The sequence below is a fragment of the Lissotriton helveticus genome, chromosome 3_1 (genome assembly GCF_964261635.1).
Source record: "Lissotriton helveticus chromosome 3_1, aLisHel1.1, whole genome shotgun sequence".
NCBI lineage: Eukaryota > Metazoa > Chordata > Amphibia > Caudata > Salamandridae > Lissotriton > Lissotriton helveticus.
This window is the reverse complement of record NC_136061.1, coordinates 953,482,748-953,500,429: the sequence shown is the minus strand read 5'-3', so window position 1 is coordinate 953,500,429 and position 17,682 is coordinate 953,482,748. Positions and strand designations below refer to the sequence as shown.

Here is a 17,682-nt window from a genome sequence, read left to right as displayed (position 1 = left end):
TACCTCACTTGCGTGGGTAGGCATAGTGGCTGCGACATGAAACAGCGCAAAACGCAGCATGGTCGCACCTCAATTTCCCAGTGAAATTTAGCACGATTCGGACAAAAAGACTACCTTTTGTTTTTGCGCCGTAGCTCTGCCAGCACCTAGGGAAACCTAGCAAACCTATACATTTTTGAAAACTAGACACCCAGGGCAATTCAGGATGGGGTGACTCGTCTGCCTACCCCCAGGTTTTGTTACCCAGAATCCCTTGCAAACATACAAATTTGACCAAAAAAACACATTTTCCTCACATTTCTGTGGTAGAAAGTTCTGGAATCTACGTGGATCAACAAATTTCTACCCACCCAGCGGGCCCCCAGGTCTCCCGAAAAAAATGGTACCTCACTTGCGTGGGTAGGCATAGTGGCTGCGACATGAAACCGCGCAAAACGCAGCATGGTCGCACCTCAATTTCCCAGTGAAATTTAGCATGATTCGGACAAAAAGACTACCTTTTGTTTTTGCGCCGTAGCTCTGCCAGCACCTAGGGAAACCTAGCAAACCTATACATTTTTGAAAACTAGACACCCAGGGCAAATCAGGATGGGGTGACTCGTCTGCCTACCCCCAGGTTTTGTTACCCAGAATCCCTTGCAAACATAAAAATTTGACCGAAAAAACACATTTTCCTCACATTTCTGTGGTGGAAAGTTCTGGAATCTGCGTGGATCAACAAATTTCCACCCACCCAGCGTGCCCCCAGGTCTCCCGAAAAAAATGGTACCTCACTTGCGTGGGTAGGCATAGTGGCTGCGACATGAAACAGCGCAAAACGCAGCATGGTCGCACCTCAATTTCCCAGTGAAATTTAGCACGATTCGGACAAAAAGACTACCTTTTGTTTTTGCGCCGTAGCTCTGCCAGCACCTAGGGAAACCCAGCAAACCTATACATTTTTGAAAACTAGACACCCAGGGCAATTCAGGATGGGGTGACTCGTCTGCCTACCCCCGGGTTTTGTTACCCAGAATCCCTTGCAAACATAAAAATTTGACCAAAAAAACACATTTTCCTCACATTTCTGTGGTGGAGAGTTCTGGAATCTGCGTGGATCAACAAATTTCCACCCACCCAGCGTGCCCCCAGGTCTCCCGAAAAAAATGGTACCTCACTTGCGTGGGTAGGCATAGTGGGTGCGACATGAAACAGCGCAAAACGCAGCATGGTCGCACCTCAATTTCCCAGTGAAATTTAGCACGATTCGGACAAAAAGACTACCTTTTGTTTTTGCGCCGTAGCTCTGCCAGCACCTAGGGAAACCTAGCAAACCTATAAATTTTTGAAAACTAGACACCCAGGGCAATTCAGGATGGGGTGACTCGTCTGCCTACCCCCAGGTTTTGTTACCCAGAATCCCTTGCAAACATAACAATTTGACCAAAAAAACACATTTTCCTCACATTTCTGTGGTGGAAAGTTCTGGAATCTGCGTGGATCAACAAATTTCCACCCACCCAGCGTGCCCCCAGGTCTCCCAAAAAAAATGGTACCTCACTTGCGTGGATAGACATAGTGGCTGCAACAGGAAACGGTTCAAATCGTACGGTGGTGAATTTACATTACCTCATTGCAAAACTACCTTGATTTTGGGGGGGGGCATCTGAGTTTGTGGCCCGGGGCTCGGTGGTATTCTTCGCAAAGTAGCAAACCCAAACAGTTCTGAAAACTAGACACCCGGGAGAGTCCAGGGAGGTATGGCATGTGTGGGTCCCCCAATGTTTTCCTACCCAGAACTCTTTGCAAACCTTAAAAATAGGTAAAAATAGCACTTTTCCAAACATTTTGGCGTGGGATCGCCGTGCCGGCAAAAAAAAACTACCACCCTGCGTTCCCCTTGTTCTCCCGAGTAAAAGGATACCTCACTTGTGTGGGTGCCCCAAAGCAGAACACGCCAAAAATGAATTTTGAAAAAAGTAGTTTTTAGTCATATTTAAGTTTTACAAATTAAGCACCCCAGCCTGAGTCACATGCCTTTGGCCCACCCACACAAGTGAGGTATCATTTTACTCGGGAGAACAAGGGAACCGCTGGGTGGTAGGACATTTGTTCCGGCAGCGAGATCCCACCCAAAAAAGTACGGAAAAGTGGGTTTTTGGACCAAAATTTCAGGTTTGCAGGGGTTTCTGGGTAGGAAAACATTGGGGGACCCACGCATGCCATACCTCCATGGACTCCCCCGGGTGTCTAGTTCTCAGAACTGTTTGGGTTTGGTAGTTTCCAAAGATGCCTGCCAAGCCCCGGGTCAAAAGCTCAGGTGACCCCCTCAAAAAATAAGATTATTTGGCTAAAGGTAATTTTTTGGTCTCCACAGTATGAATTGGGCCTTTTCCTAAAGCAGCCGCTATGCCTACCCACGCAAGTGAGGTACCATTTTTATCGGGAGACCTTGGGGAACGCTGGGTGGGAGGTAATTTGTGTGAGCCCAGTGATGCCACGCTTTCCCACACTAAAAAGCTATCTATTCCTCAAAGACACACACATACAGGTTGGATTTGGCACGAGGGCGAGTGATGGTTCAGTACATAACATTTAATTAACAAGATATTTCAAAAAATGAAATGCTCTGTCAATAAATAAATGCATAAAAACTGAACCAGTGACTCGCAACTCGTGAGCTGTAAAGCCACGACAAGGCACCAACCGTTTTACAGGCCATTCACGCACCTTTCATACCTGATACAAACCAGACCATTGACACCATCCGAATGGAAAAGCATCACATAACAACAATCACAATAAGGGGCAAGGTACACCCTACTGCAGAAAGAGAAAAAAAACAATTATTACTGCACACCCATCTAATCCGCAAGCACACACACATACTGGTTGGATTTGGCACGAGGGTGAGTGATGATTCAGTACATACAATTGGATACGCAAGTAATTTCATCAAAAATGAAATACACTGCGTATAATTGAACGTATGATAAACTGAACCACTGACTCACAGGTCGTGAGCTGTAAAGCCACGTCAAGGCACCAACCTCTTTACAGGCCATTCATACACCTTTCGTACGCATGACACATACAAAACATTCACACCGCCAGCCGCGGACCCATCACATTTCAACACTCACACCAACAAACAGCGCCATTCAAGGGCCCATCACTTTCACACGCCCACATTTCTGACACTGCAACTACACAAAATGATGGACTGTGTGGAGTGTCACTCAACTAGCAGTGTGTGTATTGACCAACAGAAAGTAACTACTCACACACCACCTGCCGAGCGCCAGTCCACCCACACCACCATCCAAGCACCAGACCATGCACACTGCCAGCCAAACACCACTCAGCGCACACCGACAGCCAACTACCACTCCACACACACCACCAGCCAAGCATCACTCCACGCACACCACCAGCCAAGCGCCACTCCACAAACACAACACCAGCCAAGCACCACTCCACACACACCGCCAGCCAAGCATCACTCCACGCACACCACCAGCCAAGCGCCACTCCACAAACACAACACCAGCCAAGCACCACTCCACACACACCGCCAGCCAAGCATCACTCCACGCACACCACCAGCCAAGCGCCACTCCACAAACACAACACCAGCCAAGCACCACTCCACACACACCGCCAGCCAAGCATCACTCCACGCACACCACCAGCCAAGCGCCACTCCACAAACACAACAGCATCCAAGCACCACTCCACACACGCCGCCAGCCAAGCACCACTCCACACACGCCGCCAGCCAAGCACCACTCCACACACACCGCCAGCCAAGCACCACTCCACTCACACCACCAGCCAAGCGCCATCCACTCACACCACCAGCCAAGCACCTAACCATGCACTCCGCCAGCCAAGCAAAAATCCACTCACCCCCCCAGCACAACTCCAATCCATGCACTATGCCAGCCAAGCACCAGACCACGCACACCACCAGCCAAGCGCCAGTCCACGCACACCAACAATCCAAGCACAATCCTGCACACACCACCATCGAAATTAGAATTTTTTAAAGAAATACCACAAATCAAATGTAGAAACCTACAAATCTGCTAACACAAATTCAAAAACTAAATGCTTTGCACTAATGCAAACCTAAAAGCAAACTAAAAAATATTACAGAAAACAGACCAGACAGTACACTTACAAGCTCAATGAAACTCCCAAAACTTCTTTTGTGTGTGGTACGATTTAAAACAAGCTGGCACACACAATCCAGGATTTGAAGGACAGTCAGGACAGTGCATACGAGACTCCCTCCGCACTTCTCTTCGCCAACAGACTCTACATCTTTTAGTGGGATTGTCTTTTGCAGTTGTGGGAGGAATGTATTCTGGAAAGTGGCGATCTTTCAGTCTAGCCACTTCCTCCACCACTCCAAATCTTGGCACACTTGCCTGTTCCACTAGTACAAGGCTGCCTATTATAGTCTCCTGAAACTTAACAAAAGGCATCTTTGACTCGGGACAAGATTTCTGGAAAACAACAAAAGCATTAAAGGATGCCAAGTGGAAAAGATGGATAGCCAACTTCTTGTACCAAACGTAAGCCTTTCGAAGAGCAGCATAAGGTTCCAACCTCTGATCTACTCTGTCAACACCACCCATGTGCCTATTATAGTCTAAAATGCACACAGGTTTACGCACTTCAGCAGTCTCACCCCGAACTGGCAGAGCTTCAATGCTTTCGTCATGGATAGTAGTCAGCATGTAAACATCTCTCCTGTCTGAAAACTTCACAGCTAGAAGCTTCCCACATCGCAATGCAGTAGACTGTCCCCGCACAAGCCTTTTGCAAACAAGTTCTATTGGGAAAACTTTCCGGTTACTGCGCATCGTGCCACATGCAACAGTGCCCACTTTGGCCAACTCCTTGAACAAACGCACACTAGTGTAGAAGTTATCTACATATAAATGGTGGCCTTTGTTAAATAATCGTCTACCTAGTTCCCACACAATTTTCTCAGTCACTCCAAAAGTGGACGGACAAGCAGAAGTGTTAATGCTGGAATCCTTACCGGTGTACACCCTGAAATTATAAACATATCCAGTCTCACTGTCACACAGCATATACAGTTTGATGCCATAGCGTGCCCTCTTACTAGGAATGTATTGCCTAAAAACCAAGCGGCCCTTGAACAATACCAAAGACTCGTCCACAGCTATTTCTCTTCCAGGTGCAAACATCTCAGGAAAACGATCAACAAAGTGATCAAGGACAGGCCGAATCTTAAAAAGACGGTCACAATCAGGGTGATCGCGTGGCAACGCTAAATCATTATCAACAAAATGCATCATGCGAAGAAGAAGCATATATCGATCACGAGTCATAACTGCTGGAAATATAGATGTTGCCATCAAGGGACTAGTGGACCAATAAGAAGACATTGATGGCTTCCTTAGCAAGCCCATCAAAAAAGTTAATCCCAAAAACTTCTTCATCTCTTCAACATATGTGGGAGACCAATGGGTAGCTCTAGAATGGGGCTTAAGGCTGGCACTGTGGTCCCTCAAATACTGCTCTGCATACAAATTAGTTTGCTCCACAATCTCCTGCAAAAACTCATCGTCAAAAAACAACTGAAAAAATTGAATTGGCAAAAAATTGTCAGTATTCACTCTACACCCTGGAACACCAGTGAAGTCTGGCAATTCCGGCTGCACCATGCCAGGGGCAACCCAGACGTCATCACTAACATGAGGAGAAGAAGCCACCCTAGCCTGCAGGCCAGATGCCTCTTGCTGCACTACATCAACGGGAACACTAGCATCCCCAGATGCCTCTTGCATCACTACACCAACAGGAATACTAGCATCCCCAGATACATTTTGCATCTCTTCACCAACAGGAGAACTCACATCCCCAGCTGCCTCTTGCATCTCAACAACAACAGAAAGACTAGCAGCACCAGATGCCTCATGCTGCTCTACAACAGGAAGACTAGCAGCACCAGATAACCTTTGGCGCACCACAGCAATGTGAAACCTTTTGGGCGCAGCCTTTACCACACTTGCCTGTTCCCGACGAGAAAAAAAGGGAAACCTTGAGGACCTAGGCTGCCGCTCACATGGCTCTTGCCTCTCTACCGGCACATCAATGTCCCTCTCTACCACAGGCACTTCATCAGCACTAGAAGAAGAATCATCATCCGATGATACCATGCGAAGAGAAAACTCACTGCCTGAATCTTCTGCACCTACCTCATGCTCCGAATCGGAGTCAGTGTCTGGACCATGGTCAGAGGAAGACTCAAAAAGCAAACCAACAACCTGCTTAGCAGTAATCCTGCGAGCAGCCATTATCCTTACAAATCAAGAAGACTACACACACAAGTGAACAACAACCTACACTGTGCAAAGGAAGAAGTAAACAAGGTAGAGTCTTCACACAAAAATCCGTACACTCAAAAACAATTCAAATCTAACCAAATATAAGAAGACTCACCAGCACCTACTCTGCTGAAACACAGCAAAAAGAAAGGAAATCCCACTGGAAAGAAAAAAAAAAGTATAGATTAGACAAAGTACACATCAAGCAGCAATACAAAAAAAAAGTTAACAATCAAGAAACACAAAGCCACACAAACAGCAATAACTTCACTTTTCATAACAACACATTTATCTAGGAAAAATAGTACAAAAAACATTTACTTACCAAGCACATGCAACTACACAAGCTGCAAAACCAGCATTAACCGAACCACAACCTACACCAATACAAACAGCAAAAGCCTGGATCAAAAACAAAGAAAAAAAATAATTTAATACTACATTTCACAAACAACATAACAAATGAATAAACAATACACAAATTTACCCCCAAAATCACATCCACACAGATGGGCCATCAAAAAGGGCAAAACGGACAAAAGTACGGGTTGATTTGCCCACCGGGGGGGAGGCCAGAAAATCTAAATTTAAAATCCGACCCACCTGAAAGCGACCCTTGCCCAATGGGTCACTTCCTACAATCTAAAATAAAATCCCTGGTGCTAGTGGGGGCATTTCCACCGCACAATCGCAATGCTGTGCGCGACCGTGAGCCAGAAATGCCCTGCAAAGAGACATCAGAAGAGAGGAAAATCACTTACCTCTCCCCTGATGCCTCTTTGCAAACCGCCCCAAATATCTCAAAACCAACCTAACACCTCCAGGCGCAGGAAGCAAATGGCTTCCCGACCGCCTGGGAATCCCTGAAGATGTTGGCGCGTGCTGTGCGCGCTGACGTCATCAGGGATTCTCATGGGGAGGGGGACAACAGAATTACTGTGGTTAACTGCGATGCTGGACAGAGGCACTTGCATCCTTGATTTTCACAAGCGCAATCCTAAAACAGTTCCTATGACCAGGAGCTTCTTTCTCCCCATCTGCTGCTCTCAACAGTCTCTGACCGTTTAGACACATAAGAGGCATGTGAACTCACACAGAAGATCCCCGTTTGGCAACGCCCACCAACTAGCGGAGTGCACCATCTTTCCTAAATTTACCCACTATGATGGACAGCTCACTCAAGGGACCTGTGCACACATTGGTGCGATGGCATAGTAACACACACGGACACTGGAGACAAAGCAAGCGCTCGAGTTGCAGCACAAATTCAGGAAAACATTCATCAGCCCAAAAACATTTGTGACCTTCCCACTATGATGCACAGCTCACACAAGGGACCCCTGCGCACATCTGTGCAATTGCATAGTAACGCACACATGGACACTGGAGACAAAGATGGGGCTCGAGTTGCAGCACAAACTCAGGAAAGCAATCATCAGCCCAAAAACATTTGTGAACTTCCCACTATGATGGACAGCTCACTCAAGGGACCCCTGCGCACATCGGTGCAATGGCATAATAACACACACAAAGGTCACTAGAGACAAAGCAGGTGATCGAGTTGCAGCACAAATTCAGGAAAACATTCATCAGCCCAAAAACATTTGTGACCTTCCCACTATGATGCACAGCTCACACAAGGGACCCCTGCGCACATCTGTGCAATTGCATAGTAACGCACACATGGACACTGGAGACAAAGATGGGGCTCGAGTTGCAGCACAAACTCAGGAAAGCAATCATCAGCCCAAAAACATTTGTGAACTTCCCACTATGATGGACAGCTCACTCAAGGGACCCCTGCGCACATCGGTGCAATGGCATAATAACACACACAAAGGTCACTAGAGACAAAGCAGGTGATCGAGTTGCAGCACCAATTCAGTAAAACATTCATCAGCCCAAAAACATTTGTGACCTTTCCACTATGATGGACAGCTCACAAAAGGGACCCCTGCGCACATCTGTGCGATTGCATAGTAACGCACACATGGACACTGGAGACAAAGATGGCGCTCGAGTTGCAGCACAAACTCAGGAAAGCAATCATCAGCCCAAAATCATTTGTGACCTTCCCACTATGATGGACAGCTCACACAAGGGACCCCTGCGCACATCTGTGCAATTGCATAGTAACGCACACATGGACACTGGAGACAAAGATGGCGCTCGAGTTGCGGCACAAACTCAGGAAAACAATCATCAACACAAAAACATTTGTGAGCTTCCCACTATGATGGACAGCTCACTCAAGGGACCCCTGCGCACATCGGTGCAATGGCATAATAACACACACAAAGGTCACTGGAGACAAAGCAGGTGATCGAGTTACAGCACAAATTCAGGAAATCATTCATCAGCCCAAAAACATTTGTGACCTTTCCACTATGAAGGACAGCTCACACAAGGGACCCCTGCGCACATTTGTGCGATTGCATAGTAACGCACACATGGTCAATGGAGACAAAGATGGCGCTCGAGTTGCAGCACAAATTCAGGAAACAATCAACAGCCCAAAAACATTTGTGAGCTTCCCACTATGATGGACAGCTCACTCAAGGGACCCCTTCGCACATGGCATAGTAACACACACATGGTCACTGGAGACAAAGCATGTGTTTGAAAAGCAGCACACAAAAAAAAACATTCATCAGCCCAAAAACACTAGTGAGCTTTGCCTAGGCAGCACAGGTGTGTTTTTCAGCCACTTCAGGTACACAAAAAATAAGAGATGAAGGACAGAGGCACTTGCATCCTTCAATAAAATCAGCACTACATTCACATTTTGGAAATGACCCCATCTGGTTTTTTTTTTTCAACAAATCAACATTTTTTCATACCAGAGGCATGAAAACAATTCAAAAGTAATGTTACCCCAAAAAGGGGAGCGACCCTTCCCCAAGGGGCCGCTCCCCGAACAACGAAATTGTCCACAAATGAAAAAAAAATAAAAATCCCTACCATTCCAGCTGCACGATCGCACGATCGTGCAGCAGAATGCTCTAAACTTGCAACGAGTGAAAGGAAAAGCCTTTCCTTTCACTCGATCTCCTTTTGAAAACTTTCCCCCCTGCCCCAGCCGCAAAACTGACCTCTGAATCATCCGACGCGCAGGAAGCAAATGGCTTCCCTGCGCGTCGGTAAACAACAGGATCCCCCAGTGACGTCAGCGCGCCTCGCGCGCTGACGTCATTGATGACGCGGGCGGGGGGGAGGCAGGGGACGGTCTTCCCCTGCCATCCCAGCCAAAAAACTTACGATCGGACAGACTCGGTGGGAGCGCTGGCGCTTCCCCCGAGGGTGGGGCTCATGACGAGCTGGGCTCGTCATGAGCGTGCGAGCGCCCTACTCCATGACGAGCCCAGCTCGTCATCAGCTCCGAAGGGGTTAAGAGCCATTTCATAAATGTAATTTTCGTGATTCATTCAGTCAACATTCCAATGTGCAATATATGCATTATCTGGATGATACCACTGCTTGAAAACGTACAGTATAATCATTTTTCGTGTATATACCATTTCAAATGCATTTTATGTATTTAGGGGTGGGATGGAAAACACATGCATAATTATATGTTTGAAAATGCTTAGTATTTAGTAATGATGGAAATTATACGTGGAGTGGGTGTTGTAAACGTATCTAGGACCCTATTTAAATATTCCCGATTTATGCCCTTATGTGGTTATATCAAATCATATCCTTATAAAGGCATACGAATCTTAACCATATTAAGTCATAGCCAATGCAGTCCAAATACGGCAAGGCTACTCCCATAGACTCCTATAAAGCACAACGCGTTCTTAAACAAACCAAGCCTCCAGCAGCCCGGGAATTCCCCCTGCTTCTGTATTGATTCGTCCTAGAACTCCTGGAGTCCTGAAAGAACTGCGAGTTCTTAGTGACGTCTTATGTCCAACCTTACGTCAAACTCGGCACCTTCCAGGTATAAAAATACCAGCATCTGCCCTAGCAAAACACACGGTGGTTTGGAGCAGATCGGCTATCTACTTGCCCGACGCCCTGCTGTAGCGAGTGCCGAAGGAAGCCGACCCTCTCATTGACGCACTGAGAGAGACGCTGTCTTTTCTCCTGCCGAGAAATCCAGCTCCAGTGTTTCCCGGTCATCCTTGCGGGTTGCTGGGAGATCGAGTCCTGAGAGAGAGATACAAGACCTCCTTCATTCTATAAACAAGGTACATAGCTGATTAGACCCTTAGAGAATTCTTGATTCAGATTCTTGGCAGACACTATCTTAACTTAAACTGCAGCTCACTTACTCTTCCCACGTACTAGGCTTAGGTTAGGTACACTGGGATAGGCGTATCTTAGAAGCACCAGTTGAGTACGTTTAGTCGTGATTTTATCTATGTATATATTTTATCTATTTTAAACACCGTATGGCTTAGAAACCATACCATGCTTTTACAGTATTACTTCATAATACTCCTTTTACTGTACGCGCTTTACTTTATAACAAGTATTGCAACTGTGGCAACTCACTTCTCTTGCGTGAGAAAGAAGACTGTTCAATAAATAACCTCTTTTATTGAAAACGCCCGTCTCTCTATTTCTCTGTGCTTCTGGTGAAACTAAGCATGCACGATTGACTGAGTAAAATAGTTATCTATTGTTTCCGCGACTATGGAGGTATACTCCTTATTCTGAAGGGAGCAAAGTTGTCATGTTAATGCAGTTGTCAGAAACTAATCCCTTCTTGTGTACTCGAGAAAGTTTCTAGTGACCTCTGAGCTAGCTGGCATTCATAATTAAGTCTAACATATTCAATAGAGACCTAGTCGACCTAAGTCCTACGTCTAAACTATCGTTTGTTATTCCAATGCGCAGAGCCTATTGGGAATATAGGAACTACACTACAGAACAAGGACTTGCCTTACTAGCCAGATACAAGTGTGGCTGTCAGCCACCATCAAGTATTAGGGCTCTGAAACGATTACCTATGTCTGTCAATCCTGAATAATGGTGATATACATGTGAACTTGAAATAAATCTTCCATTATAGGATACTGTTTTTACCAGTTTGGTTCTGGTTCCCTCACGTTATCGATCTTTGATCGATTCCCCCCATATGACCACCTCAGAAGCAATTGTATTGTCTTGTGGTCCAGAAGAAGGTGATAGGACGATTTTCATGCCCACTCCAAAACATGGTATGACAGTTTTTGGAAAAGTGATCCCAGCCCACAACATTTCAACGGATAAAAATCAAAACTTTTTCTTTGCTATCTGTTTAGTTTACATGTAGAATGCGGGGATATGGTATGAATGTAATGTATGGGAGGTAGTGATTCTGGATGTGTGTAGGAGTGAGTGGATTGTTGTGTGGGGGTATTTTAATATTTTATGGAAATAAAATGTTCTTTATTGTGATAAATAAGTTTTGTTGCGGGACATGGAAAGGAACTGTTAAATACTTGTAGGCTTTCTTATGAGAGGTGTCCTTTGAGGTTAATGAAATGAGAAAATGTGAGAAAATATAATAAATATGGTTTGTAAAAAGATATTGCATATGTAGCATAATTTCAGAACCAATAGCACTTGTTAGGTGCCCAAGAAGCAATATGGGTCCAGTGGATATACTTTCTTGAATAGTGGTCTTTTTTTCCCCCTCATTCCAGACCTTAAAGTACTGTTGTTGGGTACTTTTGTTATCTATCAGATCTCGTAGACACCTCGGGAAAGAATTTTTATGTTTGCTTGCTTTGCTTAAAGAAAGTGAAGGCTATTACTTTTTTTCTGGCTAATCCCTTGAAAAGAATACCACATTTCTGATTGTGTTTGATAGTTAAAGTAATGCGGTCAGCTGGAAAAGTAGAGTGGAATTGTAAATCCATAGCTCAAAAAATCTGGACATTAGGCCCGCAGATGAGATGATGGTTGGATGGTTTGTTGTATATTCAGCAAACGTTCCAGAGACAAGTTAAAATAGCTGGGGCATGTAAGGAAGAAATTGAATTAGAAGGTGGCTGGGATTAGAGAGAAGCGCACATGAGGAGTACATGAGACTAAAGCTATTAACAGGACTGGATGTAAGGGATCTATGAGAACAAAGTCTATGTATCAATAAATAGGCATGGTGGTGTGTATCAACAACATAAATGGCAACCGGAAAGGATGAGACATCAAGCAAGCAGGTTGAGCCATGACCTGACGAGGAAAGACCTGAACTCAGTTCTGGTTGAGAGGCAACAGTGCCTAATTCAGAGATAGACGATTGAGCCGTAGGTAAGTGTGTACAGCTATGTATCAGCTACCACTCTATTTTGCTGTAGATGTACTCTTCTCCACTGACTAACTACATTCTTTTAATTTGTTAAATGTACTTCATCCCTTAATTTGTCTTCACGTTCAGGGCTCTCTTTAGCCGGTGCAGGTGCTGTTTTCTTGTCACCATTTTCCACAAATGCTGCTCTGACCTCTCTGCAGTGCGCCTTGGAGTCATGATTTACGAGACTATCAGCCATATGTACGAACACATTTTCCCATATACACAGAATGGGTAAAACCCTTTGATACATCTGGTTCTAAATTGTTCATTTGCAGATACTGATAAAACTAAGGAAGAAAATGAAGGGTGGTTTGATGCCAAAGAGAAGCTTACTTTAAATGAGACATGTGTTGCCATGCAAGTTGATGAGCTGGAACTAGGAGCGCCTGAGGCAGGATCCGTTTTAGGTAAGCAAAAACGAAAAAAAATACTTTTTTTCCACTTAATTAATGTTTCTTGTTTTTCAAGGTGGAGGATATATGTGTGAGCCATTTCTCATTTAGATAATCTCCATTGATAATCATAGGCACTAAATTGTCTTGCCCAAATGTGAGGGTCCTAGAGCACTTGAAAAAAATATATAAACAGCTATAGAAATGACAGTTTTTCCATAAAGAAAAATACAACTAATTTTACAGTCTATTGAAGGCGATATTGCCACCTTATGTTGTATACGTACGCCTACTACCCCTTCTGGGGTGTAGGCCAACAACCAGGACTCTCCAGCCATCTCTGTCCTGTTTTTTTTTTTTCAGCCTGACTCCAAGTGTAAGCAAATTCCTTGCAGTCGGCCACGTTTCTTGGCCTTCCTCTTTACCTTTTTCTTTGAGGGTTCCAGGTCAGGGCTTGCTTGTGGTGTTTGATGCGGGCTTGCGCAGGATGTGACTTATCCAGCCCCAGCTTCTTTTCATGATTTCTTCATGAGCAGAGAGTTAGAAAGTCTGCTTCCATAGATCATGTTGCTGATGGTGTTTGCCCAGCAGATTTGTAGTATTTTCCTCAGACAGGTGTCAAAAAGCCTGATCTTGGTTTGCAGCGTTAGGTCCTTGGAGCTGCAGATCTTCTCTGGCTGAATTAAGTCAGCCCCTGCTTTGCCGATTCCTGCCTTGCGTCAGTGTCGATGCTGCCATGCTTGTCTATAACACTGCCCAGGTACGTGAAGGCCTCGCCTGCAAGAGTGACTGCAGTGTACTGGCTGTGTTAGCCTTCAGTATCTTGGTTTTCCTGTGTGGATGTTGAGGCCAAGTAGTGCTGATATGCCTGCCACATTGTTGGTCTTTTCTTGCATCTGCATATGGGTATGGAAGTGTAGGGTCAGGTAGTCTGCAAAGTCCAGGTCATCAAGCTTCTTCTAAGATGTCCAATGGATCCCATATCTTCTCCTTGCTGTGGATGTCTTCAGGATCCAGTCTATGGCCAGTAGGAAGAGATAAGGCAAAAGCAAACAAGCCTGGCAGACTCCGGGTGTCACTTGGAAGGCTTGCAGGTCATTCCCTCATACGAGTTCCTGATTATTCGTATTAGTTTATCCGGCACACCATAGTGGTAGAGGAGTTTTTAAAGGGTCTCTCTGGCCACACTGTGGAATTCCTTCTCATAGTTGATAAAGTTGACATAGAGGAGGGGAGTTCCATTCCATCGACTGCTCAATGGTGATTAACAGTGTTGCAATCTGGTCTGTGCAGGATCTATCATTGTGAAAGCCAGCATCGGTGGCTCCTCCTCTAGGGCGCCCTCTATCAGCCTCATATTTTTAAGAATTAAACGATAAAAGTGTTTATCATAGTTTTATTTTTCTTACAATAGCTGAGGCTTAAGGGTGTGGCCGTCATGGAGGGAGGGTATGTGGTGATCAGGACACTGTTTTCAGTGCGTGCGGCGATTTGGCTGGCCAAATCATCATGTGCAGTAAAGCTCTCTCCAACCTCAGCTGCATTGCTGGGTGAGCGCAAATCCTCTGCGCTCAGGCCAGTCCTGGCACTGCTTTCTGCATCATGAAAGCAGCGTCAGGATTTACTGCAGGGGATCAAATCTGCAGGTAAGTTATTTTTTTCCTACTCCCCACCGCGCCACTCTGCTGGGACACAAGCCGCAACTGAAAGCCAGGTTGCTAGTCTCGCAACTGATCATCGACTTATTTTATTCTGCTCTGGATGACTCTGTTGAACAATTTGCCTAATAGAAGAGTTATCCCTCTTTGCTTTACGCAGCTACTCAGGTTACCTTTCTTGGAGATCATAATTGGCTGTCCCTCCTTCCAAGCATAGGAGAAGTTAAGTCAAGTCAAAACAACTTTATTCGGTGAGATTATATCACCATAAAAGCATGATAATCAGAGGGGAACAAATACAGGCTGCAGTTACTTTTCAAATTTATACAATAAAAAGCTGAGAACATATTTCATGAGCATTCAATATAACAGAACATAGTACATTTTTATATAACACATAAAACAAAGTAGCCAATGAATGCCTAAATTGCTAAAAGCTAATATATCAGATAAATGTTAAAGAGCAAAGTGCAGAATCCTGACAGTATTAAAACAAAATAACCTGTTTCATACAGATAGATAAAATGCTTGTTGCTCTTAAACGTATAAAAAAGCAAGGTATATAACAGGCTACATTTAATCATCAGGGTTTTCATATTGCAGAGCATCCAGGAGTGCATAGGCCTTTCTTCTCCTTATTGCCAATTGTATAAACCGGATAACAGCATTAATAACTTTTTCATTGCCCAAGCTACATATAAAGTTAAAAGCATGTTTGTAGTGGAAAAGTATATTAGATGAAAAGGGAGGTTTTAAAATTGGTTTTCGTCCGTCCGTATAAAAACTACAAAAGTAATAAAATAAACCGTGGATTGGGGTGTTTTACCATCACAAGGGCAATTCGGGAGTTTATGGCACCACTTTTCCCTTTTGGGGAACGCTGTTAAGTAGTGGAGCGTGCCTAGTCTAAGTCGTGTTCGATAGAATCTGTGTTGTATATTTCTGACCTGTATTAGATATATTTTTGGGACCCCTTGCAGGTATAGTTTCACAGTAAGAAATGACGCTATGCATTTGACTAACTTTGACCTCCCTTATGCATTCCATAGTATTCATGTATCCTAACTTTAGGTGCCGTTTACCAAAATCCTGGATAGCTACAGGGCCCTTTCTATCAGTATCTATCTTACAAAATTTCAAAAGGGTATAGATATGCTCCAACCAGGATTTTTATTTTTTTACTTTACTCAAGAGCTAACCATCCATAATTAAATCCTTGGTGAACTTGGTGTCTTCTTTGCACCATATTCCTTGCCAAAAGGTGAGAGCTTGCTAGGTCGCTAAGGAAAGGAACAGATAATTCTCTATGAACTATGTGATTTGCGGTAGAGCTAGGCACTGCCAACAGTGTTTTCAGGAATTTATTTTCTTGTATTTGACGGGAGGTTATGTTAGCTCTACCCCGTACTGCAGCCCCATAGCAAACTCCTGTAACACACTTACTTTGATATAAACCTCAAATTTCCCGTATAGGTTTATTACCTATTTTTGTAGCAAATCTAAAACTCCCTCAATAGTTCTTAAAAATTTCAAGTGACACAATTCTATATGGGAGTTACAGGTACCATTCATAGTAAATAGCAAACCCAGGTACGAGAAGGTTGAAACTCTGTTTATAACTACTCCTCTGTTCTTAGACCTAATACTCCCGCAAGTCATAACAAAAGTTGTTTAATTTTTTCTGTAGGTCTTTCCCAGACACATACAGTGCAAAATTATCGATTTGTTTTTGCAGACCATTTGCTGTCCTTGATATCAGGACAGCGTCGTCTGCATATGAGAGTAGAGGGGTCAGACACACCGCAACTTTTGGTGCGTCTGCAATTTGATTTTGTAAAAAGGCATCTACATTATTAATGTATAGCGAAAATGAAAGAGGAGCCAATACGCATCCTTGTCGGATACCTCGAACCCGGGGTACATTCCCCAGATGGGCGGTTAAAAGGGTGTACATCTGGGATAAAGAAGCCATTATGTCATCGGGAGCCCCTACGTCCTCAAGGTCTGCCATAATTTGGCATGATTAGCAAGATCGAAGGCGCTAGTGAGATCGATAAAACAGAAGTGTAAAAGCCCTTCTTTCGCTAAGGTGTATTTGTCCATCAATAGCTCCAGATTCACACATTGTTCCTTTACCCCTTCTGAATCCGTACTGGGCCTCAGTTAAGATGTTATTTTCGTTGGCCCAATTTTCTAACCTCCCCAAAATTATTCTCCCCGTTAGTTTGGAAGTAGAATCCAGAAGAGATATGAGGCGGTAGCAATTGGCCTTTCCTCTCTCGCCTTTTTTAAAAAATTGGTACAATAACGCTTTCTACCCAGTATGCAGGCAATACTCCCCCCTAATGTAGCAGTAAAAACTTTTAATAAAATAGGGATCCAAAAATACATATCATGTTTAAAAACATTAATTGGGACCCCATTCGGGCCTGCAGCTTTTCCATTAGCACTGTTTTGTAAGGCGGATGTGATTTCCTCTGGGGCTATAGGGGGCAATTCTATAGGTTCCACTAAAATAATACTGCCATTATTATGCTTATTTACTTTCACAGCATCATGATTAAAAATGCGATATCCAGTCCTCCGGAGGGACTTCGGTATCGATTATTACTGCAGCATTCTCATTAAAATAAGGATAGTTAATTGTTTTCCAGAAGAGGACAACATCATGTGTTTCAGCGGCCTGAGTTAATTTCTTCCTGGCCTCCTCTCGGATCTCCATTTTTCTTTCTTTCAAGGCATTTTTATAGGATTTTCACAAGAAGGTAATCCTTCCACTATCCCTAGTTCTTACTTTCAAAGCCTTTTTAATTTCCCTATTTAGCCTTAAGCAAACTTCATTGAACCATCTAGGGTTGAAATCAGGAACATTCTTTCTCTTCTTAGTGGTTAATTCACATGCTATTTCTGTAGTTATATTACAAAACCCCGTAATAACGGCTGAATTTGTAGAGGAACTATCTGAACATATATCTAATTCGTTCTGTGTTTTCTCCCTAAGA

General features: G+C 44.2%; 1 protein-coding gene across 9 annotated transcripts in view; it reads left to right on the top strand.

Moving 5' to 3' along the window:
- The window catches only part of RBM44 (RNA binding motif protein 44), a 1,911,902-nt gene that overhangs the window by 1,466,594 nt on the left and 427,626 nt on the right, over positions 1 to 17,682 (top strand). For all 9 annotated transcript variants that reach the window (XM_078681327.1, XM_078681325.1, XM_078681323.1 and 6 more), the window contains one exon: positions 12,906 to 13,037. In XM_078681327.1, the coding sequence (XP_078537453.1) occupies positions 12,906 to 13,037 (132 nt within the window). The remainder of the gene's footprint in view (positions 1 to 12,905; positions 13,038 to 17,682) is intronic.